Here is a 26,736-nt window from a genome sequence, read left to right as displayed (position 1 = left end):
CCGTAGTTGACGATGTAACTCAGCTCTATTGCAAGGAACTCTCAATGCTGCAGGAGAGATGTTTGGGCTAAGAAATATTGCTGGGACAATGCAATCAGAAATTACTCTGTATCTAACCTGTGTTGTACCTGCCCTGGGAGTGTTTGATGGGACAGTGTAGAGGGAGCTTTACTCTGTATCTAACCCATGTTGTGCCTGCCCTGGGAGTGTTTGATGGGACAGTGTAGAGGGAGCTTTACTCTGTATCTAACCCATGTTGTACCTGCCCTGGCAATGTTTGATGGGACAGTGTAGAGGGAGCTTTACTCTGTATCTAACCCGTGCTGTACCTGCCCTGGGAGTGTTTGATGGGGCAGTGTAGAGGGAGTTTTACTCTGTATCTAACCCGTGCTGTACCTGCCCTGGAAGTGTTTGATGGGACAGTGTAGAGGGAGCTTTCCCCTGTATATAACTCATGCTGTATTCACCTGGGAACACTTATGCAGCAAAGTGAATCACTTCTCTTCCACCCTCACCTGTTCAGATCTTTAACTGTGTACTTCTGAAGGTCAGATGAAACGCCACGGTTGATGCTGGGCCCAGAAGTGTAGCGTTCCGCTATGTGGCTGGATTGTCGCTGTACGTGCGATGGATTTCTCAACGCTCCACTTATGTCATTGAGAAGGCGGGGGAGGGGACCCAGTTTCAGCACAGCTTCCTGCAAGACATAAGAGTGGTATTTTTAACTAGTGTGAACTACATGCACTAATTCAAAAATACCTTCACTGATTGAAACTGCTCTCAGTATCGGAGAATCACAATACAATGATGGAGCCATCCACTCCACATATACAAAATCCTAATGGATCCAACCACTCCCCATTCAATCCACATAATACAGAATCTCAATGGGTCCAACAACTTCCCAGTCACAGAATCCCAACTGACAAACCCATTCTCCAATTTACAGAGCCTCAGTGGATCCTCACAATTCCCATTTACTTGCAATCCCAATGGACCCAAGCATTTCCTGTTCACTCACCACATACCATAACCCAATAGACACAACCATGTCCCATTCATTCTCACCAGGCAGAATCCCAATGGCCCTAACCACATCCAACCACTAACTGTGTACTGAATTTAAATGGGTTCAAGCACTTACCATCACAGGATCCAAAATGGACCACACCACTTACCAGTCGCTCCCCAGGGACAGGATCGCACTCACCCTCCATTTAAAGAACACTAATGGACCCAATCACTAACATCCCCTTCCTATAGTTTGAATGTCAATGGACCAAACCACCTCTGAAATCACACCCACAGGTGTAGTACCCAATGGAACCAATCAACTTCCCACTGACCCCATTACACAAATTTCCCACCAATTTCCCCCTTCTTCCCATTCTGTAAAGTTCCGCTGAACCGGTCCGAGTGAGTTTCAGCGCTTCACCTTGCTGAGCTGAGGCAGCACCTCCCACAGGAGGGAGTGAAGCGTGGAGAGCTCTCGGCCCAGGTCGATGTAGCCCTCAAAGCTGGCCGCATTGGTCACCGTGTCTGGATTGGAGATCTCCATCAGGAACTGCTGCATGCTGCCCCACTCGAGCTCCAGGAATTCATTCATGAACGACATGTAGTCCTCCTTGCTGCCAAACCTAAACACATGGCGGTGGAAGAAAAGCAGCACAATAGCAACACAAGCTACTTCAGTTCATTTCTAATTTGTCTTCCTTCACAAATACATCACATCTGCAAGTATAGGTACACCAGTAGAATAACCACAGCAAGCTTTTAAAATATATATCCACATTTTAATACGCATTCTGCAATGGCTATATGAGACTTTGGATGCAACAGAGAACTAACGACCGCACGTGAGGAAAGCCTGAACCAACCCAAACGTCCAAGGCCCGCACAGCAAATGGCAGCAGCCGACCTCACCACTAACCTAGCTTGCGTGTCAACAGCATACGCACAGACTGTATGACATGTGGGACCCACATTTGTCCTATGTCATTAAACCTATAAAAGATGCATCGCACTGGAGCTCCTGGGAGAACTTTAATCTACTCTTGCTGAGGCTGGAGTCAGGCAGTCAAGATGACATGTTTGCGGCCTCCCTGAGGAGTTCTTAGTACAGGAGTATTGGTACCTATATCTCACATACAGAGTTAATAGAGAGTATTAGCCAGACATTGTCAGTGTTTCCTTGTCCTTGTACTGGCAATAGGGATATATGACAATATCCTCTCTAAATCCAACAACATAGAGCATTGTTTTTATCGCAATATAATTAATATTGAAAATTAACCAAATATTTAATGGGATGATAACCTACCAGTCCCTTTAGCCTTGGTTACTCAATCAAAAAACAACCAGACCAGCACTGTTTTAAATTGCTACATATGATATTCTTCCAATAGGATTTCTAGCGCAGCGTCACCACTCACACTTACCTCCCAATTCCCTTACACCAGCCCCACAGGCTACATTACCCACTAAGTGGGTACTGTGATGGGGAGCAGGGCTTCCTCGTGCCAGGAAGGACTTACTTGGTAAAGTTGGCCAGATTTTGAATGACTTTTGCTATCAGGGTCAAAGTTCGGGAGGTGCGGTCATCTGGATACTCCTGCATCAGGTTAAAGAGGCTGGGAGACATGATGGCGGGGCAGAGAAAACGGAGGAATAAGGAGGCGCTGATCAGGCGGTCGGCAATGTCTTCTCTGCCGCGCTCGGCACAGCGATGCCGCCAGGAGGCGAAGACTTCCTTCAGCTCACGAGGAAAGACGCTGTTTAAAGTAGAGAGAGCAAGGACAAGAAATTATAAAAGTTGGTCATCTTAACTGAGGATAAAGAGGCACCGTGCAATGTGATATTTAACAGGGCTTCCATTTCACTAACTACAGAAGGTTGAATGTAAAAGCACCCACAGGTGTTCAGCTCTTCTCTTTGAGTCAGCGGGTCCTTTTACGCAGCGAGTTGGATAAGTACATTAAGTGAAAAGAATAGGGCCATGGGGAAGGAGCAGGCAAGTGGGACTAATTGGACAGCTCTTTCAAAGAGCCGGCACATGCATGATAGGCCGAATGTCTCCTTATGTGCAGTACGATTCTATGTTCTTTTCCGAGAGAGCAGTTTGTAAATGACCTATGTGGTCTGGTACTGGGCTACACAGACCTTTGAAGGTTCCATTCCCAGATTGTGCTGAGTTAGCTGTCCTCAATCTGAGTGATGATGGCCTGGTGGTGGGGAGGTGAGAAAGAGAGGTGTTTCCAGTTGACCTAAGCATCCCTGGCTAGAGGGGGAAAAAAAGTTGGACAGAGCTCCCTTCCCGACTGCTTGGGTGGCCACAGCCAGGTCACATACGTGCAGACATTGGAATTGTCCGTGAGGCAACCCGCAATCGAATAGCTTGCCAACACTCAACTCCCCAGATTGGCGTAAAAGGACAGCAATTTTGGTGAGGAACTGGCGTGCACCTAACACGCACAAAGCCATACTCTGAGTGAGAGTTCACGTTTTCCGAGAGTGACGAGAATCTGGAGAAGCTGACTGAAGTATTTTGTTTGATTCACTGAAATAAAACAAAACACACACACGACCAAAATGGTGACATAGGAACACAATGAAATGTTATACCAATAGAATAAATCACGCAGTAACTGCGACTTCAAGGTACAAATTATCACGATCAACGGTGAGGCCTCTTGTATGAGGAACTCGTCCCAAGTTGACTTGACTAAGTCCCCATGGCCGACAAGCAAGACCCAGCAGTGAGACCTCAGCGATACAGTTCCCCCTTTCAAACTAGAGGAAAGAAAATTCTGCCCACTTGGTGCTGTTGGATTTGAACTACTAGAAAATGCAGTGGGGTGGTTTATCAACTTCCCATACGGACGTAAAACTTTACACAGAATTACAGAAAACGTACAGTAGAGAAACAGGCCATTCGGCCTAACTGGCCTGTGCCGGTGTTTATGCTCCACACGAGCCCCCTGACACATCTCTTCATTTCACCCTATCCACATATTCCTTTTGGTTCCTTTCTCCCTCCTGTACCTAGCTAGCTTCTCCTTAAACGCATCTATGCTAGTGGCCTCAACTACTCCTTGTGGTAGCAAGTTCCACATCCTAACCATTCTCTGGGTGAAGAAGTTTCTCCTGAATTTCATATTGAATTTATGTGACTATTTTATATTTAAAGGCCCGAGTTTTGGGCTTTCCACAAGTGGAAACAACTTCTCTACATCTACCCGACGGAACTCCTTCGCAATTCAAAAGACCGCTATCAGGTCTCCCCTCAGCTTTCTCTTTTCCAGAGAAAAGAGCCCCAAGCTAGTTCAGTCTTTCCATCTGATGTTAGGATTCAGGCACCTTTTATACAAAAAGCCCGATTTTAGTTTCCACTGAAGTCAGATTCACCCCAGGCAGCAAGTTGAAAATCTACCCTCAGCATGTCACCGTGCCACCGAATCCTCTGATGAGAGATTGTTTCACCTCATCCCCTCCACCCCTGGATAGATGTTATAATCACTTGGCCATCAACAGAGCGGGAGCTGGCCTCTCTCCCTGGATTTGAATCATGGTCCCAGATTCAGTGGACAGCTCTGTCACCGACTGTACTACCTAGTCTCTTAGATGATGGAATGGTTCACCCTTTCTGTCCAGGCTGGATTTGAAGTAAGGTGAAAGGGAACACTGAACCTCATCAGAGAAGGGTTATCCCCTCTCCATGGGCTGGATTGGGACCCTGGTCCCAATGGGAATATATTCCAACAAAGCATGCTAAATAATGTTCATTGGAAGTGAGAGATCTCTGTTCTCCTCCTGTGAGGTTGGATTTAAGGTCCCACAACTGTTTCGACGGTGCTCACGTCTTCAGTCCCCGGTACCACTGATTGATTTCTATTGGTTATTCATCTGTCACGTTACACCAGCACTGACCAATGGGAGTTGACGATCTTGCAAAGTGCCAGCTCGCAGCACATCCTCAGGTTGGCCTGGTGATCAGCCAAAGTGGAAAAGGTGCACTTGGCCGGGTCTACCTCGCAGTTCTCTTCAGATTCGTAAAGTGCTCGGATAAACTCCCCTGTGAAAAAGACAGTTACTTTTGGTTATTATTTACTCCTGAACAGTTGTCATATCACCCACACACCGTCTGATTACATTCCATCCCAAAACATGCCATCCCATCACACACCACCCAACGTGCGCTCACACCAACCCACGTGCCCTCGCACCGCGCCACTTCCCCTCGCGCCGCCCCACGTGCCCCCTGCGCTGCCCCACGTGCCCCCGTACACCACCCCCCCGCACCGCACCGCGTCCCGCCCCGTGATCCATTGCCCCGCCCCACGTCCCCTCGCACCATGCCGCCCCGCGTCCCATCGCCCCGCCCCATGTCCCCTCGCACTGCGCCGCCCCGCATCCCATCAGCGCGTCCCGCCCCACGTTCCCTCGTGCCGCCCCGCGTCCCATCAGCGTGTCCCGCCCCACGTCCCCTCGCCCCGCGTCTCATCAGCACGTCCCCTCGCAACGCGCCGCGTCCCATCAGCGCGTCCCGCCCCACGTCCCCTCGCATCGCCCCGCCCCACGTCCCCTCGCACCGCGCCGCCCCACGTCCCATCAGCGCGTCCCGCCACACGTCCCCTCGCGCCGTCCCGCGTCACATCAGCGCGTCCCGCCCCACGTCCCCTCGCACCGCGCGGCCCCACGTCCCCTCGCCCCGCGTCCCATCAGCGCGTCCCGTCCCACGTCCCCTCGCAACGCACCGCCCCGCGTCCCCTCGCATCGCCCCATCCCACGTTCCCTCGCACCGCGCCGCCCCGCGTCCCATCAGCGCGTCCCGCCCCACGTCCCCTCGCACCGCGCCGCCCCACATCCCCTCGCAACGCGCCACCCCGCGTCCCATCAGCGCGTCCTGCCCCACGTCCCCTCGCACCGCGCCGCCCCGCGTCCCATCAGCGCATCCCGCCCCACGTCCCCTCGCATCGCCCCGCCCCACGTCCCCTCGCACCGCGCCGCCCCGCGTCCCATCAGCGCGTCCCGCCCCACGTTCCCTCGCACCGCGCGGCCCCGCGTCCCATCGTCCCGCCCCACGTCCCCTCGCACCGCGCCGCCCCGCGTCCCATCGTCCCGCGCCACCCCGCGTCCCCTCGCGCCACCCCACGTCTCCTCACGCCGCCCCGCGTCCCCTCGCACCGCCCCACGTCCCCTTGCGTCGCCCCTCACACCCCCCTCACTCCACCCTATGCCCCCTCATGCCGCCTTGTGCTGCCCCCTCGCGCCGCCCCACGCCAGCCCACATCCCCTCACAGGCAACCCCAATACTCAATCACCAGCAGTCCAGCCACCATGTCACTTGTACCCCCGAGCATCCCATCAATCATACTCTAATTAACCAGTCACTCCTATAAATCCGATCTCATGCTTCTCATCACTGATTCCCCGAAACACTGTCGCTCACACTACCCAAAAGCTCCATCACATACACACCCAAATAACGTTACACACCTGTCAAAACACTCGGACACATGAACCCCAAGCACCACACCACACAACCCCTCAAACACTCAATCACTCTGTCACTCAAACACATATCACATGCATGGCCAAACATGCCATCACAAGCACCCCGAAACACCATGCCACAACCCATCTGATTAGGAATGGGGCTGAGTGTTAGGAGGATAAGTGCATATAGCGATGATGGATTGCTATGCGGACCATGAGCTACTGCAACCATGGAATGTCCTACCAAGGAAGGAAACCAGTCAAAGATGTAATGTGCAGCTCTTAAGCTTTACTTGATTTCCCGTTGGAAACCGGAAGAGAGAAACACTGTCGGACGTTTGCTCAGAGGAAAAGAAATGAGTTCGGTTGAGTCCATGACCGAGCTGAGAGCACATGGTCTGAGGAGAGTACAGGTTTGGTAAATTAAAAGGCCTTTTCGTGGAGACTGTTACTTAGTTTTCTAACTTTTCTTAATTTCCTAATGTTGTCTCTTGTGTCATCATAAACACGCCCAGGTCAGGTACAGGACAGGTTAGATACGGAGTCATTCTCCATCTGAGCTGTCCCATCAAACACTCTCAGGTTAGGAACTGGACAGGTTAGATACAGTGTAAAGGTCTCTTTGCACTACCCCATCAATGCATCATAATTCCAACTGATTCCGCCAATTCTCCCATTTCTAATTCCCATACCAGCCAAAGGAGAATGAGCGAGTTAGTCCCACCAGTGCATCGTGGCAGCTCGATTCTGATCTCCTTTCAAGCAGGACTGTTACACAGAGGAGTCTCTTTGGATTCAGAGCCTTTTGGACATCCTGGGAAAATTGACAGCGTGTAAAGGTTTTTAGAAGATTTGCTCGGTTTGTAATGGAAGTCTGAAGAGTGGGTTATGATTTTATTTACAGATAGTAAATGGAGCAAATCTTTCCGCAACAGGTGTGATCATGTCCATCTTGTCTGCAGCAAATGGAAAACTTTAGAATATGTAGTGCTGGAACTTAAAAGGAGCAGTTGGAACAAGGCAGATGAAAAAAAATTAATAGAGGGATATTGGTAATGAAGGGTTCATTCTGTTTCTGGAATGGGCCGGCTGGGAATCAAAATGTTCGCCTTCGGTCCAGTAGATAGATGTGCTCGGTTACACTGAGCGGTACCAAATCCCCATTAAACCATAAAAAGTTCAAGGGGCCACGATTGCTTGAGCTTTTGTCTAATGTCGGAAGAGTGGCAGGGCTGGACTTCCACTGCGTTTTGACATCACTGCAAATCAGATGGATGGGTGCATTAGCATAGAAGGGGCAGGGGAGAGAATGGGGTCCAGGAAAACGAGCCGTAGGGCGAATAGGTTGGCCGCTTAGGCTAAAGAGCTCAGTTTCTTTTTTAAAAAGGGGCAGCGATATCTTTGTAGCTGCATGAGGAAACTGGCATGAGGTTCTTCGTTTTCATGTCGGTACAGTATATACGCCTGTTTAGCACTAGTGCAAATTATAGTGCTCGCAGGAACGGCAAAACTGGCAGGATTTCTGGTGGGAGGAGTCATCTCACCAGCCCACCTCTTTGAGTGATGCTGTGACAGAAGGGGAGGGGCCTGGTGCAAGGAGTAACCGCCCTCCTCCCAAAGAAATTTCATAACTTAGGGGAAAGTAACATAAGAACAAAAGGTTCAGCCCCTCGAGCCTGTTCCGCCATTCGTTAGAACACGGCTGATCTGTATCTCAACTCCATCTACCCGCCTTGGTTCCGTAATCCTTAATACTCCCCCCTAACAAAAATCTTATCAATCTCAGACTTGAAATTTTCAACTGACCCCCAGCCTCAACAGCTTTTTGGGGCGCAAGTTCCAGATTTCCCTTACTCTTTGTGTGAAGAAGTGCTTCCTGACATCACCCTGAACGGCCTGGCTCTAATTTTAAGGTTATGCCCCCTTGTTCTGAACTCCCCCCACCAGAGGAAATAGTTTTGCTCTATTTATCCAATCAACTCCTTTAATCATCGTAAACACCTTAATTAGGTCACCCCTTAATCTTCTATATTCAAGGCAATACAAGCCTAACCTATGCAACCTGTCCTCTTAATATAACCCTTTTAGCCCAGTATGGGGACCAAAGGCCCTCCAAACTCATGCGCTCTTTTTGCCTTCCCAACAATGTTGGGTCCAAATGTTTTTTCTCCTGGGGCCATCTAATATGCACATGACCAATGGATCCTGAGAATCCCTTTTTCCAAAGTAGTTTATTACTCAATTGGTGTCGTCTCGTCATTCCCATGGAAATTCCACAAGCATTCTACCAATCTCACTAACTTCTCCCTAAGCTCTGGAATTTCCTCCCAAAACCTCTTTGCCTCGCTACGTCCCTGTCCTCCTTTAAGACTTTCGCTAAAACCTGTCTATTTGAGAAAGCTTTTGGTCATCTGTACTAATTTCTCCTTATGTGGCTGGGTGTCAAACTTGGTTTGATAACACTCCTGTGAAACGCCTTGGGATGTTTAACTACATTAAAGGCGGTATACATAAGTGCAAGATAGGGACTGATAGAGCTCATCAAACATGCTACAAAACACGAGGATCAATATGAAGCTGGTGACCCTGGAGAGAAGTCAGTCATGGAATGCAATTGGTCAGCAGTGCAGTTTAGTTGCACTAATTTTAGTTTTAGTTTCTATTTTTGTTAGTTTACGCATTTGTTGTGTTAGCAAAAGTGATTTAGTCAATAATGATTTTATTATAGTTAATGAAAGCCACATTGCTACATAGGAACAGGAGGAGTCCATTCAGGTGCTCGAACCTGTTCCGCCATTCAATTAGATCATAGCCAATTTGTACCTCAACTCTATTTTCCTTCCTTAGCTCCATATTCCTTGATACTCTTACCCAACAAAAATCCATTTATCTCGGTCTTGAAATTGTCAATTGTCCCCCTGTATCCACAGCCTTTTGGGTGGTGAGGTAGGCGGGGTGGGGGGGCCGAGGGGGGTGTTGGGGAAAGAGAATTCCACTATGTCAACATAGGAACAGGAGGAGGCCTTAATACTCTTACCCAACGGAAATCTAATAAAGCTTCACTCCTGAAATGCCTAGCTCTAATGTTGAGATTTTGCCCTCTTGTTCTGATGGTCATTGGTGTAACCTGGGTTCGACAGTTAGTTTAATGGACCGGTGGTACCTGGGTTGCTCTTGGTCGGGTGGAGGGCTGTGTACGGACCCTTTAAGTTGTTGCGGGTTTGCCCACGGTTGGTTGCCTCACTCAGCAGATTGAAGAGATGGGGAGGGGGATAGAGCAGATCAGGATGGTCCAGTGGGTCATATCTGGCCTGGAAATGCTGGTTATCCAGCCCAAAAGGCCCAGGAACTCAGTTCTATCTGCACTTATATTTCTTACTCGCTGGTTTGTCCTGTTTTGAATTTGATGGGGCCTGAAGGTTTTGGGAAAGGGCTGTTGCTAGCGCTGTTGCCTCATTGATGGTGAAATCCTAAATTAGAACACCAAGATTGGGTTAGTATGTGCAGCTTGAGATACATGAAAAGTAATGGGAACATGGATTTAACGGGATACATGTCTTCACAGTACATTGCTGAGCAGAACCAAAAACACACCAAGCTTCTACATTCCTGAGGTACACGGTCTGTGGAGGGAAATTAATTTCTGACAGGCTGAACGGTCTTTTCAAGAAACAGCTCTGGCTATGAGAATTATTCGAAGAAAATTTTTTTTTTTTTTTTAAAAGATTCAAAAAGTCAAGGTAGAAAAAGGTGAGTGAGAAGCGAAACTCAACTCTTGAAAGGATCTTCAGAAGTTAACGAAAAAAAATCTACTGAGGCAAGCTGGTAAATAACAGGAAATGAAACAGCAGGGCCCCGAAAACAGCAGCTCCGGGACTAATGGACTGCCAAGTTTTAAAAACCTTTAACCGTTTCTTGTTCCATATTTTCTTTTGCTTAAATAAGCAGCAGACTTGTCGCAGCAATTTGCCACTCGGTTTAAAAAAATGATGGACGGGTCATTTTACCATTAGAATTTCAAATTGACCTAGAAACAGGACTTGCCGGTAATTTTGCCAAGTCCACGAACATCTTTTTAGGGTTCGAGTGTTCCGCAATTTTTAAAAAATGGCTTCCCGACATCCAATATGTCTGCAGTGGGTTCCACCGTCAACATTGCCTTGTCCAGTGCTCCAATGTGCCAACAGATGATGCACTAGTACCTCGTGGGAGTTGTTGCGAGGCACAAAGGCATCACCCGAAAGGCACGCAGATGCATACAGGCATGCACGCCAACAATAACACACACACACACGATGCATAAACCCAGACAAATCACTACAGGAGATATTGAGACCAACATACTCGCTATGTGATCATGAGAGCAGAGCAGTTTCGGCAGCGATTCCGAACAGGAATGGTGAGGAGTTCTACTCCTAGTTCAATTGGCAATGGGGGAGGGGAAACGAGGCGCGAAACTGCCCAGCCGAAACACGGAATTGGCTTCCGTCTCCAATTTTTCTCTTTTCCTTTTTCGTTCAAGGTGCTAACCTCTTACTCGCAAATGTAGGAACGCAGCAGCCGATTTGTGCACAGGAAGGACCCACAAATAGTGCGATAATGATCAGTTTCTCTGATTTTTTTTTTATTGATGTTGGTTGAGGGACTATTGACCAGGACCCCAGAGAGAAAATATTGGCCGTGGGATCTTATATATCCACCTGAGCGAGCAGACGGAGCCTCGGTTTAACGTCTCATCCGTAAAACGGCATCTCCGACAGTGTAGCACTCCCTCAGTACTGAAGAGGAATGTCAGCTCAGACTTGTGCTTAATTCTCCGTAGTGCGACTTGGAGGCAAGTGCGTCACCATGCACTGAGGGCAAATGCAGCACACTTGCTGCGGCACTGGTTGAGAATGGGAAATTCAGCATAGACCTGGGAATCAAACTGGGGCCTTCCAGGCCCAGTATTGTATCGACACGTTGGGTCGTGGATTTCCCCAACTGCCTGGCCGTGGGGGCTTGCCAGTACTGCCGCACTCTATTTTGCATTGGGAGGAGGGTTTTTTTTTCTCCTCATGGCAGAATTACTGGGATCACCGATTGCCCAGATTGGTAACAATCTTTCCCCCTTTTCCTATGAGACAGGACAACTAACCAAGTTAGAAGATCCTCTCAGGCGAAGAGACGGTGGTGGGGGGGAAGGGTCATGCGTGGCAGGGGCTAAAGAAAACATCTAAACGTAGGCCGTGCTTACGATTTACTTTGCAAAGCGACTTATGTATCATTGGAACTTACAGCGCAGAAGGAGGCCGACTCTTGGAAAGAGCTATGTGCGCCCAAATAGGAAAATAATTTGTGACCCCAGGAGAATTGAAAAGACCAAGTGGATCAAACGCCATATGTTCTGAGACCTGGGACAGATCATCTGGAGGGAGGAGAGGCCGAAAGGTTGCAATATTCATTTTGTGTCAGTAGAGGGAGCTCTAGTCGCCTTTTGCAAGAGAGTACGGAAGCGTTTCAAAGCATTGGATGATTGGGGAGTGGCAACTGGTGGGACATGAACAACAGCCTTTCAAACTGCTCTGGTCTCATTGACGTACTACCATTTAGCACAAGCCATCATCACAAGACAAAATATTTACAATCCTTATGAGAAATGGAAACTGATTAACCCTTTGAGGCCTTCCAATGTTCTGCAGCCAGAGAGAACGCGAGAGAAATGGGAACGTGCCAAAGCATAGACAGGAGAATGTTAGTCATATCGCGACGGGGCCTTGGGATCTGGTGTACAGGGCGGATAATTGGTGGTACAGTTAGGAAGGCGCACTGAATTCCACACTGAAAACTAGCAGCCATTTTCAGTTCTGTTTAAGGTTGCCAATTCTGGCTTGACTTATTCCTGGAGGTGTCATCACATGACTTGCCACTCCATGTTCTTGCCATTGGTCATCGACATGTCCATCATCACGACGCACGGCCAATTAGAATGCAACCAGACTATTCATTACTCGATTGGATGATTCTTGACCCTCAGTCAGGCAACCTTTTCACCCCCACCCTCCATGTCTTCAATAGTTTTAAATGAAAATGATCGAAGAAAACAAAAAAAAATCATTTTGTTGAATGCCCCTGTGATTTTTCTTCCCTCGGAACAGTGACCAGGCGACTAATATTTCATTTCTGGAGACTCCAGGGCAATCCTGGAGGGTTGGCAACCCCAGTTCAGTTTGATCTCTGGAAATCCACACAAAATGTAAATCTGTGGGTCCCGTGGAAAGACCGTGACATTCATGGTTGTCTATTTGCAATACCAAATTTGTGATTTGATTCTCAAAAAACTCCGTAAATTAATTTAGGGTTTCCACAGCTCAGTGAGGGCCTCTGGTGGCAGAAGCCCAGGGAGATGAGCCCCCTGTGTGGATTTAGCAGGCCCAGTGCTTGGTATTGAGCCATGTAGACCAAAAAAGAAAGACTTAGATTTATATTGCGCCTTTCACAACCACCAGACATCCCAAAGCACTTATAGCCAATGAAGTACTTTTGGAGTGTAGTCATTGTTGTAATGTGGGAAACATGGCAGCCAATCTGCGCTCAAGCAAGCTCCCACAGACAGCAATGTGATAATGACCCAGATAATCTGTTTTTTTTTGTAATGCTGATTGAGGGATAAATATTGGCCAGGATAACTCCCCTGTTCTGCTTTGATATAGTGGCCGTGGGATCTTTTATGTCCGCCTGAGAGAGCAGACGGAGGCCTCGGTTTAATGTTTCATCTGAAAGGTGGCACCTCAGACAGTGCAGCATTCCCTCAGCACTGCACTGGTGTGTCAGCCTAGATTTTTTTTTTGTGCTCAAGTCCCTGGAGTGGGGACTTGAATCCACAACTTCATGACACAGAGGCGAGAGTGCTGCCCACTGAACCACAGCTGACCAGTAAAAGGTTCCAGGTTCCAGGTTCAATTCTCCAGTCTGTACAGAGTTACCAGAGCAGCGATGGCACGCTGCAACACTCGCTATTCTGAACCCCTCCAGTGGGGTCAATCCTGCCCGTGAGGTTCCCCACAGCCCAACTGGGCCGACACGCACTACTCCAAGCTTCGCACGTCAAGGTCGGCTGCAAGTGTCAGGTGGGTTGCCAACCCTCCAGGATTGGTCCCGGAGTCTCCCAGGAATTAATGATTAATCTCTGCTGTGAGTAAACCCAGGGAGAAAAATCATAGGAGCATTTAAAAAAAAGTTTTCTTTTTAAATGTCAGGTAACACTTGTTTTTTTTAGTTATAAAAATATCAGATATAAGAAAAATGGTTGTTTGACTGACAGTCAACAATCATCCAATGATGAGTCTGTTTCCTTTACGATTGGTTCTGCGATGGCGGCGCTTCATAAAGATGAAGATGTCGGGTGGCCAATGGCAAGAGTGTGGGGGCGGGGCAGTTGGAGGCGGGAGGTTGTGTGATGAAATGTCCAAGAATATGTCCACACAAAGTTGCCAGCCCGAGGATGAGATGGTGCCCAGGGCTGGACCTCATCAAGGGGGCAGCACCTTCAGGAGAGGAGGGATGTAAACAAAGTGGGGGTGATCAGGTGGATCATCGGTTTTGGCTAAGATCATGCGTAACTGACCTGACAGGGGAGTAACCATGACCCCAAAGTGGTTCTCCCTGGATCAGGAAGGTGGTTCTCCTATGCTTTTTGGAAATAGGAGGTGGGTGGGGTGGCTTGACCCATCCACCTCCACGGAGGTTTGTGGGGGGCCTGACCCATCCACCTCCACGGAGGTTTGTGGGGGGCCTGACCCATCCACCTCCATGGCACGAACCTGGTATTGCAGTACTTCCAGGAACGGTGCAGTGGCTCTAGGCCTTTTGGCTAAGAGCATTGGCGCAGAGTGATCCTTGATGTGTGCAAGGTGACCTCTGGCGTTTGTGATTTGACAAAGAATTGGAAAGATTGGCTACGAATTAAAAAAAAAAAAATCGGTTTGACTCCTGCCCGATGTTGAAAAGAAAGGAAAAGAAAGACTTGCATTTATATAGCGCCTTTCACGAGCACCAGATGTCTCAAAGCGCTTTACAGCCAATTAAGTACTTTTGGAGTGTAGTCAGTGTTGTACTGGAGGAAACGCGGCAGCCAATTTGCGCACAAGCAAACTCCCACAAGCAGCAATGTGATAACAACCAGATAATCTGTTTTTGTTATGTTGATAGAGGGATAAATATTGGCCCCAGGACACCGGGGATAACTCCCCTGCACGTCTTTGAAATAATGCCACAGGACCGCAAGTCTCGAGAGTGGGACTTGAACCCACCACCTTCTGACTCAATTACTCCCGACTGACTTCAATAGAGTAAAATCGGATAGGGTATGAAACCCGATCCGGTCAGTGTCTGCACGGGTGGGTTAGGTTAAAATTTCTACCCAGGGAAACAGCACAGAGGCAGTAACGTGATTGGGCCGTCACTGAGGGCGTTGAGCCTGCAAAAGGCCAGTAATTTACTTTGAAAAATATGGTTGAGCTACTACCTTGTTATGACATCATTCACCTGACCAACTGAGCTTTCCGACGTCCCAGAGAAAGGGCTCACCGTTTTTCCCTTTTCACACGGTGGCGAATTAAAATGCTGCAATAGGTGCCAGAGTACTCAAAGGGTTAATTGTCAAAAGAAACGCACACGTGACATTAAAAGTGTTTTACTGAAGAGCAAGCTCTGAAATTGACCATTTTTTTCCCGGGGTTTTTTTTGCTCCAAAAAGAGGAGGGCGGGGGACGGGGGAATGGGAAATACCAGACATGGCCATTTTCTCAGAGACAGAATGTCTGAATGGAAACTGTGCAGCCACTCTGGTGATTCTGCCACAGGGGTTTGAACATTCCTCCAACACTATCTCCCATCCCCCACCACCCCACCCAAAAACAAAGGACAGAAGGCAACAGAAAAAAAATAACAACACTTAAAAAAATAAAAGATGGCAAAGGTCCCAGCCTTTACTGCGGTTGCTAGCGGTTGGAAGTGTTCACTGTAGCTCGCCACCCTCCCCAACGAGAGCAGAAGACAAAAAGGTCTCAAACACGCAAGGAGGCAAAATCAACGTTTTAAAACAATACTTGCAAGCGTGTGTGGGGGGGACAAGCAAGCAAAACCTGCCCGGATCGACAGCTTCTTGAGCTGCAGCCCCGGGAGATGGACGCATGTCCGTTTGATCCCCCACGAGGCAAGTTCTCGGCCTGGGCCACGTCGAGATGAGGAGGCCCTGATCACTGGGCCAGCTGTTAATTCAGAGAGAGAGGGAGAGAGAGAGGCAGCGAGTGAATCATTCATCCACTGCCAATCTCAAAGTGACCCCGGCACAGCAAGTCCCAAGTCCACCCTCACTCGAGTGGGTGTGGGGGTGCTTGACGCTGAGGGAGGGAGAGGGAGAGAGAGAGAGAGAGAGAGGGAGAGGGGGAAGACAGTGAGAAAGAAGGAGAAGGAGAAGGGAGAGAGAAGGAGGACAAGAGACAGAGAGGGAGGAAGGGGAGGGAAAGAGAATGACGAGACAGAGAGAGAAAGTGAGTGAGACAGAGGGAGGGGGAAGAGCGGAGGAGAAGAGAGAAAGAGGGAGGGGCGGGAAGACCAGAGGACAAGAGAGAAAGGGAGTGGGGGGAGAGAGAAGGATATGTGAGAGAAAGTGAGTGAAAAAGAGGGAGAGGGGAAAGAAGGAAATGAGAGCATGGGTGTGAAAAAGAAAAAGGAGACGAGAGTCAAGAGTCAAGAGCAAGAGAGTGAGGGAAACTGGAATACCTTTCAACCTGTCGAACTGAATCCCAACAGGAAACAATATAAATAAATAAATAAACAAATAATAATGATTGTCTCCACTTCTTCCCTTTGCTGAAAATCAAACCTAGCCCATGCAAAGAAATTAGTTTTCCCACAGGGGTTAATGGAGGGGCTATCCTGCCAGCCCAGCAAACCCCATCCCCGCATCCCCCCACCGTTATCTTCCTATTCCAGCGTCTCCCGCAGCTCGAGGTTGGGCCCTTTCAAGTAAAGCACGTTTAAATTGTGATGGAGGTGAAATGGTTTTAGCACGGATTTTATTATTTTTTTAAAATCGAAGTACAGCGGAGCCCGACTTGTAATCGGACCTTTCGACGTCAGCTATCCACAGGTTAGGACTGAGGCGTGCAACGCCACTCGCTTCCCGGCCATTTTCATGGCATTTCCCCATCCCCCCTGACTAGCTTTTTATCTCCTCCAGATGCCCTCAAACTCCCTTGCAACCTCTTCCCCTCCACCCCCCACCCCTTCTGCTCCCTTACCCTGCTACCCCACCACCAAATGGGTAATTTAAACCTGGAAGCTTTGCTAGTGATTTAGAGGCACTGCCCCTCTCTGAGCTATGTGGAATAGGTGGGCCCCAGATTCAAGTCAGCTGAGCCAGGTCAAGGCTGAAGTGTGTTGCTGCAAAACGGCAGAATCAGTCCCTGGGTTAGTTTACAGGGTGTAGAGGAGGAAATCAATCTGGGTCCCCACTTCTAGTTGCTGTCCAGCAAATGTGTGGTGTGGGCATCGGGGCACGGCTTGGCTACGATGCCCTCCATGGACCAGCAGCTGGTCAACACTCGCTGAGGCTCATGGGTAAAGTGCGGAAGGGCGATGCTGATTGTGGACTATGACCTGGCAGAAAGATGGGGGAGGGAGGGATAAGAGAGAGTGTTAGAAAACTTTAGCAAGACGAGTAAACTGTGTGCTACAACGCAGCGGCCCTTTAAATACTGTTCACCCAGCTCAATGTCCAACTCAATGGCTATGGGGAAAGAGCAGGGGAGTGGGACTCGTAGGATATCTCTTGCAAAGAGCTGGCACAGGCACGATGGGCCGCATGGCCTCCTTCTGTCCTGTATGATTCTATAGGGGGTCAATGGATCATCTTTCAATGGCATCTCCCAGTCCACAAATCACCCAAATATTGGACCTATAAACCAACAAATGGAGCTAAGGGCCCCATCATGAGCAAGGAGTACGGCAGCTTGACAGCTTCTGTAACCACCCCTACACCCCAGGCCGGACCTCCCAATCACTAACCCAAGCCCCTCACCCCAACTCTTCCCAAAACTGCTACCAATCAAGAGGGTAATGGTCGTCATACATCGCCACTCCCCGGTCCCACATTCCCCCTCCCCCATCCCCTTCCCCCACCAATTGCCAGTTTAGATTCCAAATTGGCGCTGCCCCTCCGTGCCAGGCTGGGTACGATGACCGGCGGACTCCGCTGCATTTCATGCCTAGAAGTGTAACACACCAACGTCAGATACAAACCCTGTGTTAATGGAGTGTCGGTAGCAGTGAGTGTAGCGGTCACGTACACCAACCTACCAATTGCGTCCTTGAGGTATTTCTGACCAATCAACTTTAAGTACTCTTCGATCGCCTTGGTCGCCAGCGTGTTCTCGCGGAATATTAAATGCTCACGGTCGACAAAACGGTCAACCTCCGTCATCGCCATGTCGGAGAGGAAGTCCTACCAGAGACAGAAGGGTGGCAAAGGTCAGGTTCATTTACAGGGAATCTTGCAGCACAAAAGGAGGAAATTCGGCCCGTCATGCCTTTGGAAGAGCTATCCAGTTAGTCGCACTTCTCCTGCTCAGTCCCCATAGCCCTGTAATTTTTCCTTTTAAGTATTTATCCAACTCCCTTTTGAAAGTTATTTTTTTAATCTGCTTCCAACACTCTTTCAGGCAGTGCATTCCAGGTCCTAACAACTCACTGCGCAAAACCATTCTCCTCATCACCCCTCTGGATTTTTGCCAATTACTTAAATCTGTGTCCTCTGTTACCAACCCTCCTGCCACTAGAAACAATTTATCCCTATCTTATCAAAACCATTCATAATTTTGAACACCTCACTTAAATGTCCTCTCTACCTTCTCCACTCTTAGGAGAACAATCCCAGCTTCTCCAAGTGTCTACACACAACATAGAAACATAGAAAATAGGTGCAGGAGTAGGCCATTCGGCCCTTCGAGCCAGCATCGCCATTCAATAAGATCATGGCTGATCATGCAACTTCTGTACCCCATTCCTGCTTTCTCTCCATACCCTCTGATCCCTTTAGCCGTAAGGGCCACACCTAACTCCCTTTTAAATATATCCAACGAACTGGCCTCAACAATTTTCTGTGGCAGAGAATTCCACAGGTTAACCACTCTCTGAATGAAGAAGTTTCTCCTCATCTCGGTCCTAAATGGCTTACCTCTTATTCTTAGATTGTGACCCCTACTTCTGGAACTCTCCAGCAACGGGAACATTCTTTCTGCATCTAACCTGTCCAGTCCCGTCAGAACTTTATATGCTTCTATGAGATCCCCTCTCATTCTTCTACATTCCAGTGAATATAAGCCTAGTCGATCCAGTCTTTCTTCATATGTCAGTCCTGCCATCCCGGGAATCAGTCTGGTGAACCTTCGCTGCACTCCCTCAATAGCAAGAATGTCCTTCCTCAGATTAGGAGACCAAAACTGCACACAATACTCAAGATGTGGTCTCACCAAGGCCCTGTACAACTGCAGCAAGACCTCCCTGCTCCTATACAGTCTTAGGATAACGGGTAGGCCATTTAGGACTGAGATGAGGAGAAACTTAGTCACTCAGAGAGTTGTTAACCTATGGAATTCCCTGCCGCAGAGAGTTGTTGATGCCAGTTCATTGGATGTATTCAAGAGGGAGTTAGATATGGCCCTTACGGCTAAAGGGATCAAGGGGTATGGAGAGAAAGCGGGAAAGGGGTACTGAGGTGAATGATTAGCCATGATCTTATTGAATGGTGGTGCAGGCTCGAAGGGCCGAATGGCCTACTCCTGCACCTATTTTCTATGTTTCTATATGCAAATTCTCACGCTATGAAGGCCAACATGCCATTTGCTTTCTTAACTGCCTGCTATATCTGCATGCCTACTTTCAATGACTGATGTACCATGACACCCAGGTCTCGTTGCACCTCCCCTTTTACTAATCTGTCACCATTCAGATAATAATCTGCCTTCCTGTTTTTGCCACCCAAGTGGATAACCTCACACTTATCCACATTATACTACATCTGCCATGCATTTGCCCACTCACCTAACCTGTCCAAGTCATCCTGCAGCCTCTTAGCATCTTCCTCACAGCTCACACTGCCACCCAGCTTAGTGTCATCTGCAAACTTGGAGATATTACATTCAATTCCTTCATCTAAATCATTAATGTATATTGTAAATAGCTGGGGTCCCAGCACTGAACCTGGCGGTACCCCACTAGTCACTGCCTGCCATTCTGAAAAAGACCCGTTTATTCCCACTCTTTGCTTCCTGTCTGCCAATCAGTTCTCTATCCACGTCAATACATTACCCCTAATCCCATGTGCTTTAATTTTGCACACTAATCTCTTGGGACCTTGTCAAAAGCCTTTTGAAAGTCCAAATACACCACATCCACTGGTTCTCCCTTGTCCACTCTACTAGTTACATCCTCAAAAAATTCTAGAAGATTTGTCAAGCATGATTTCCCTTTCACAAATCCATGCTGACTTGGACTGATCCTGTCACTGCTTTCCAAATGAGCTGCAATTACATTTTTAACTGAAGTCTCTGATCTCTGGGGGTACCATTCTCGTAAATCTCCTCTGTACCCTCTCCAAGGTCTCAACATCCTTCCTAAAGTGTGGTGCCCAGAACTGAACACAATACTCCAGCTGGGGCCTAACCAGTGATTTATAAAGGTTTAGCGTAACTTCCTTGCTTTTATAGTCTATTCCTCTATTTATAAAGCCACAGATCCCCTGTGCTTTTTCAAGTCTTCTCAACTTTTTTAAAGTTTAATTTCCCCCTTGCCCCAACAGGGGGGGTTTAACGCTTTCTGATGAATGACCAGCTGATTCCCAATGTCTAATATTTAAAAGAAAAAGACTTGCATTTATATAGCACCTTTCACAACCACTGGCCGTCCCAAAGCACTTTACAGCCAATGAAGTACTGTTTGAAGTGTAGTCACTGTTGTACTGTAGTAGCTATTTTGCGCACGGCAAGCTCCCACAAACAGCAATGCGATAATGACCAGGTAATGTGTTTTTAGTGATGTTGATTGAGGGATAAATATTAGCTAGGGCACTGGGAGAACTCCCCTGCTCTTCTTCGAATGGTGCCACGGGATCTTTTACGAGGGGGCAGATGGGGCCTCGGTTTAACGTCTCATCCGAAAGATGGCACCTCCGACAGTGCAGCGCTCTCTCAGCACTGTACTGGAGGAGTGTCAGCCTAGTTTTTTGTGCTCAAGTCTCTGGAATGGGACTTGAACCTTCTGACTCAGAGGCGAGGGTGCTGCTCACTGAGCTGCAGCTGACACTGTTGGAGGGAAATCAGCCAAAGCGTCATAATCTCATCACCGTGCTTAAACAAAATGACTGCAAAATCCATACAAGTTGAGCTTCTGGTTACCTGAGATAGAAAGGAAAAGATTTGCATTTATATACTGCCTTTCATGACCTCAGGATGTTCCAAAGCGCTTTACAACCAACGTACTTCTGAAGTGTAGTCACTGTTGTGATGTCGGAAATGTGGTACAGATTGAACACAGCAAGATCCCACACACAGCAATATGATTATGATCAAATAATCTGCGTTTTTTAGTTGAGGGATAAATATTGGCTCCAGGACACCGGGGTAACTCCCCTGCTCTTCTTCGAATAGTGCCATGGGATCTTTTATGGCCACCTGAGAGGGCAGAGGGGGTCTCGGTTTAATGTCTTATCTGGAAGACAGTATTGCACATCCACCACTTTAAACATTCACTCCCTCCACCATCGGCGGACCGTGTCTGCAGTGTAAACCATCTACAAATGCACTGCAGCACTACTTACCTACTTGCCAAGGCTTCTTCCACAGCACTTCTCAAACCCTCAGACCTCTATCGACTAGAAGGACAAGGGCAGCAGGCACATGGAAACACCATCACCTCCAGGTTCCCCTCCAAGTCACGCACCATCCTGACTTGGAAATATATCGGCCGTTCCTTCATCGTCGCTGGGTCAAAATCCTGGAACTCCCTCCCTAACAGCACTGTGGGAGCACCTTCACCACACGGACTGCAGCAGTTCAAGGCGGCGGCTCACCACCACCTTCTCAAGGGCAATTAGGGATGGGTATTAGATGCTGGTCTTGCCAGCGACGCCCACATCCCAGGAACAAATAAAAAAAATGTTAAAGGCGCTATATAAATGCAAGTTGTTGATGTGGGTGTTGCTGGCGAGGCCAGCATTTATTGCTCACCCTCAGTTACTACAACCACATGGCTCGCTAGGCTACTTCAGGGTGCGTTTAACAGTCAACCACGTAGGCGTGGGACTGGGGTCACATATAAACCAGACGGGTAAGGACCTCAGGTTTCCTTCCTTAAAGGGCATGAGTGAACCGGTTTGTGTGATACGGCAATCTGACAACTTCATGGCCACTTTTACTGAGGCTAGCAGTTTATTTCCAGATTGTTTTAAAAATTGAATTCAAATTCTTCACGTGCCTCGGTGGGATTTGGGCCCATGTTGTGTAGATTATTGGCCCAGGCGTCTGGATTACCAGTGCAGTAACATGACCACTGCACTACCATCCCCCAAATGGTAGCGTGCTGGTTAATGCACTCCAATAAGATTCCTATGTGTGGGATTTTACTGCAGTAACTAACGTGGCTGTGTGTAATAGGAGAGTGGCTGACGCCAGTTCAAACGCTATCACAGCAGGAGAGAAGGTGGGCTAACTAGGAAAGAAAATTGGAGTGTTCACAGCCTGACACTCAGCCGGGGAAAATGTTAACGGAAGATGAACAGAATGCTGTGTCCCTCTGCCAGCCAGTTAAAAGCCTTGATATGAAATCCGCTGTGCATCCTTTCAGGATTAAGCTGCTTCAAGCCACTGTACTTTCCCCATAAATAATGGGCATTCACACTCAATGGAGCTTTTTTTTTAATCACCTTGTAACTATTTTAACTACCGGAAGGCACTAAGCTTATCAAGAGGGGAGAAATTTCGAACGAATGAGTCAATAATCTCTCATCCAGTTTCAAGCGCTGGTGTGGGAGAAGTTGGTCCCTGAGCACTCTAATTGGTTTCCGACAATGAGCATGCAGTCCGCAAGTCTGTTGTGGAGCTTGACGCTGCACACTTCAAAGACACACAGCAACACTGGCAAATGGACAACAGTGGACTTAGCAAAACAAATTGTCACTGTGCATCTCTCAAGGCGCTGACTGTAGCTCTACTGCTGCCTGTCATGTCCTGGCCATCATCTTGTCGAAATTATAGGGGTGGGATATTTGCATTGCTGCTGGTTCCATTCTTATCTATCCCTGCTTCCGCACTGTTACCTCTGGAGTCCCCCAGGGATCTATCCTTGGCCCCCTCCTATTTTTCATCTTCATGCCCCTTGGCGACATCATCCCAAAACACAACGTCAGGTTCTACATGTACACCGACAACAGTACCTCACCACCGCCTCTCTTGGCTCCTCCACTATCTCTGATTTGTCACATTGCTTGTCCGACATCCAGTACTGGATGAGCATAAATTTCCTCCAGCGAAATATTGGGAAGACTGAAGCCATTGTTTCGGGTCCCCGTCACAATCTCTGTTCCTTAGCCACTGACTCCATCCCTCTCCCCAACTTCTGTCTGAGGCTGAACCAGACTGTTTGCAAACTTAGTGTCGTATTTGAACCTGAGTTGAGCTGAGCTGACGAATTCCCTCTCGAAACCTCTCTGCCTCTACTTCTCCTCCTTTAACACGTTCCTTAAAACCTACCCCTTTTACAAGCTTTTGGTCATCTGTTCTAATATCTCCTTATGTGGCTCGGTGTCAAATTATGTCTGATAACGCTTCTGTGAAGATCTTTGGGACGTTTTACTACATTAAAGGCGCTATATAAATACAAGTTATTGGTGCAATTCAGTGAAAGATTTAAGAACCCTTTCCTAACGATTGTAAAATAAAGGAAACTGATTCGACTCAGAATTGTGGCCTGGCCAATATTTATCCCTCAGTCAACATCACTTAAAAAAAAGATTAATTGGTCATTAGCACATTGCTCTTACTGGAAGTTTGCTGTGTGCAAATCGTTTCCTATGTTACAACCGCAATGATACTCAAAAAGTACTTCATTGGCTGTGAGGCGCTTTGGGATGTCCTGAGATCATGAAAGGCGTGATATAAATTCAAGTTCTTTCTTTCTAAGAAAAATCAGAGTATTATGGGTTGAAATCTTGCCATGTGATATACACAAAGAACACGTTCATATAAGAACATAAGAATTAGGAACAGGAGTAGGCCATCTAGCACCTCGAGCCTGCACCGCCATTCAACAAGATCATGGCTGATCTGGCTGTGGACTCAGCTCCACTTACCCGCCCGCTCCCCGTAACCCTTAATTTCCTTATTGGTTAAAAATCCATCTATCTGTGATTTGAATACATTCAATGAGCTAGCCTCAACTGCTTCCTTGGGCAGAGAATTCCACAGATTCACAACCCTCTGGGAGAAGAAATTCCTTCTCAACTCGGTTTTAAATTGGCTCCCCCATATTTTGAGGCTGTGGCCCCTAGTTCTAGTCTCCCCAACCAGTGGAAACAACCTCTCTGCCTCTATCTTGTCTATCCCTTTCATTATTTTAAATGTTTCTACAAGATCACCCTTCATCCTTCTGAACTCCAACGAGTAAAGACCCAGTCTACTCAATCTATCATCATAAGGTAACCCCCTGATCTCCGGAATCAGCCTAGTAAATCGTCTCTGTACCCCCTCCAAAGCTAGTATATCCTTCCTTAAGAAAGGTGACCAAAACTGCAGTACTCCAAGTGCGGCCTCATCAATACCCTATAAAGTTGCAGCAGGACCTCCCTGTTTTTGTACTCCATCTCTCTCGCAATGAAGGCCAACATTCCATTCGCCTTCCTGATTACCTGCTGCACCTGCAAACTAACTTTTTGGGATTCATGCACAAGGACCCCCAGGTCCCTCTGCACCGCAACATGTTGTAATTTCTCCCCATTCAAATAATATTCCCTTTTACTGTTTTTTTTTCCCAAGGTGGATGACCTCACATTTTCCAACATTTTCCATCTGCCAAACCTTAGCCCATTCGCTTAACCTATCTTAATCTCTTTGCAGCCTCTCTGTGTCCTCTACACAACCCACTTTCCCACTAATCTTTGTGTCATCTGCAAATTTTGTTACACTACACTCTGTCCCCTCTTCCAGGTCATCTATGTATATTGTAAACAGTTGTGGTCCCAGCACACCACTAACCACCGATTTCCAACCCGAAAAGGACCCATTTATCCCGACTCTCTGCTTTCTGTTAGCTAGCCAATTCTCTATCAATGCTAATACATTTCCTCTGACTCCGCGTACCTTTATCTTCTGCAGTAACCTTTTGTGGGGTACCTTATCGAATGCCTTTTGGAAATCTAAATACACCACATCCATCGGTACACCTCTATCCACCATGCTCGTTATATCCTCAAAGAATTCCAGTAAATTAGTTAAACATGATTTCCCCTTCATGAATCCATGTTGCGTCTGCTTGATTGCACTATTCCTATCTAGATGTCCCGCTATTTCTTCCTTAATGATAGCTTCAAGCATTTTCCCCACTACAGATGTTAAACGAACCGGCCTATAGTTAACTGCCTTTTGTCTGCCCCCTTTTTTAAACAAAGGTGTTACATTAGCTGCTTTCCAATCCGCTGGTACCTCCCCAGAGTCCAGAGAATTTTGGTAGATTATAACAAATGCATCTGCTATAACTTCCGCCATCTCTTTTAATACCCTAGGATGCATTTCATCAGGACCAGGGGACTTGTCTACCTTGAGTCCCATTAGCCTGTCCAGCACTACCCCCCTAGTGATAGTGATTATCTTAAGGTCCTCTCTTCCCACATTCCCGTGACCAGCAATTTTTGGCATGGTTTTTGTGTCTTCCACTGTGAAGACCGAAGCAAAATAATTGTTTAAGGTCTCAGCCATTTCCACATTTCCCATTATTAAATCCCCCTTCTCATCTTCTAAGGGACCAACATTTACTTTAGTCACTCTTTTCTGTTTTATATATTGGTAAAAGCTTTTACTATCTGTTTTTATGTTTTGCGCAAGTTTACTTTCATAATCTATCTTTCCTTTCTTTATTGCTTTCTTAGTCATTCTTTGCTGTCGTTTGAAATTTTCCCAATCTTCTAGTTTCCCACTAACCTTGGCCACCTTATACGCATTGATTTTTAATTTGATACTCTCCTTTATTTCCTTGGTTATCCACGGCTGGTTATCCCTTCTTACCGCCCTTCTTTTTCACTAGAATATATTTTTGTTGAGCACTATGAAAGAGCTCCTTAAAAGTCCTCCACTGTTCCTCAATTGTGTCACCGTTTAGTCTGTGTTTCCAGTCTACTTTAGCCAAATCTGCCCTCGTCCCACTTTAGTCCCCTTTGTTTAAGCATAGTACGCTCGTTTGAAACACTACTTCCTCACCCTCAATCTGTATTACAAATTCAACCATCCTTCATCACCATGTTAACAAAAGTGTTGAGAGCTTTATCTCGGGGGCTGGGAATTTGTTATGATGGGTTAGCGTGTTGGTTACCCACTTCGCACAGCGCGAGTTCAATCCATGCTCTTTGGCTTTAAGTTTAGAAATATCTGTCAAGACTATTAAAAAAACGGAACGTCCAATCGGCAACATTGTGTTCAGGCTTCATTGGTTTTACACGAAAATAGTGTCAGCCATGGATCAGTGGGTAGCACCCTCACCTCTGAGTCAGCAGGTTACAGGTTCAAGTCTCACTTCAGAGACTTGAGCACACAATCTAGGCTGAGGGAGTGCTGCACTGTACCAGGAGGAAGTGAGTTGAATTGTAATGTGGAGACTGTAGGTAAGTAGTGTTGCACCTGCTCCATGACTGATGAAATGGAGGCGCTGTGGCTGGAGCTAGGGTTAATCTCTTGTTAGGGCAGGGTCGAGGCAGTGAAAGGATTAATCCCCTCTGTTGGAGCAGGGTCAAAGGGTGAAAGGGTTAATCCCCCCCCCCCCCCCCCAATGGGACAGGGAGCAGTGAAAGGGTTAATCACATCCATTGGGGCATGGTCGCAATGGTGAAAGGTTTAATCCCAATTTGAATGAAAGGCTGCACCGAGTTTCACTGATTGGGAGGGGGTAGTGAAAGGGTTAATCCTGCCAGTTGGGGCAAGCTCATGGTGACTGGAA

The 26,736-nt window shown here is 47.6% G+C and overlaps 1 protein-coding gene across 2 annotated transcripts in view; it reads right to left on the bottom strand.

Moving 5' to 3' along the window:
• The window catches only part of LOC139229825 (ras/Rap GTPase-activating protein SynGAP-like), a 389,857-nt gene that overhangs the window by 185,745 nt on the left and 177,376 nt on the right, over positions 1-26,736 (bottom strand). For both annotated transcript variants that reach the window (XM_070861417.1, XM_070861416.1), the window contains exons 6-10: positions 17,839-17,983; positions 4,927-5,071; positions 2,535-2,771; positions 1,436-1,637; positions 516-697 (exon numbers count right to left, since the gene is read on the bottom strand). In XM_070861417.1, coding sequence (XP_070717518.1) covers positions 516-697; positions 1,436-1,637; positions 2,535-2,771; positions 4,927-5,071; positions 17,839-17,983 — 911 coding nt within the window. The remainder of the gene's footprint in view (positions 1-515; positions 698-1,435; positions 1,638-2,534; positions 2,772-4,926; positions 5,072-17,838; positions 17,984-26,736) is intronic.

The sequence above is a fragment of the Pristiophorus japonicus genome, chromosome 19 (assembly GCF_044704955.1).
Source record: "Pristiophorus japonicus isolate sPriJap1 chromosome 19, sPriJap1.hap1, whole genome shotgun sequence".
Taxonomy (NCBI): Eukaryota; Metazoa; Chordata; class Chondrichthyes; family Pristiophoridae; genus Pristiophorus; species Pristiophorus japonicus.
This window is presented reverse-complemented; position numbering and strand designations above follow the sequence as displayed.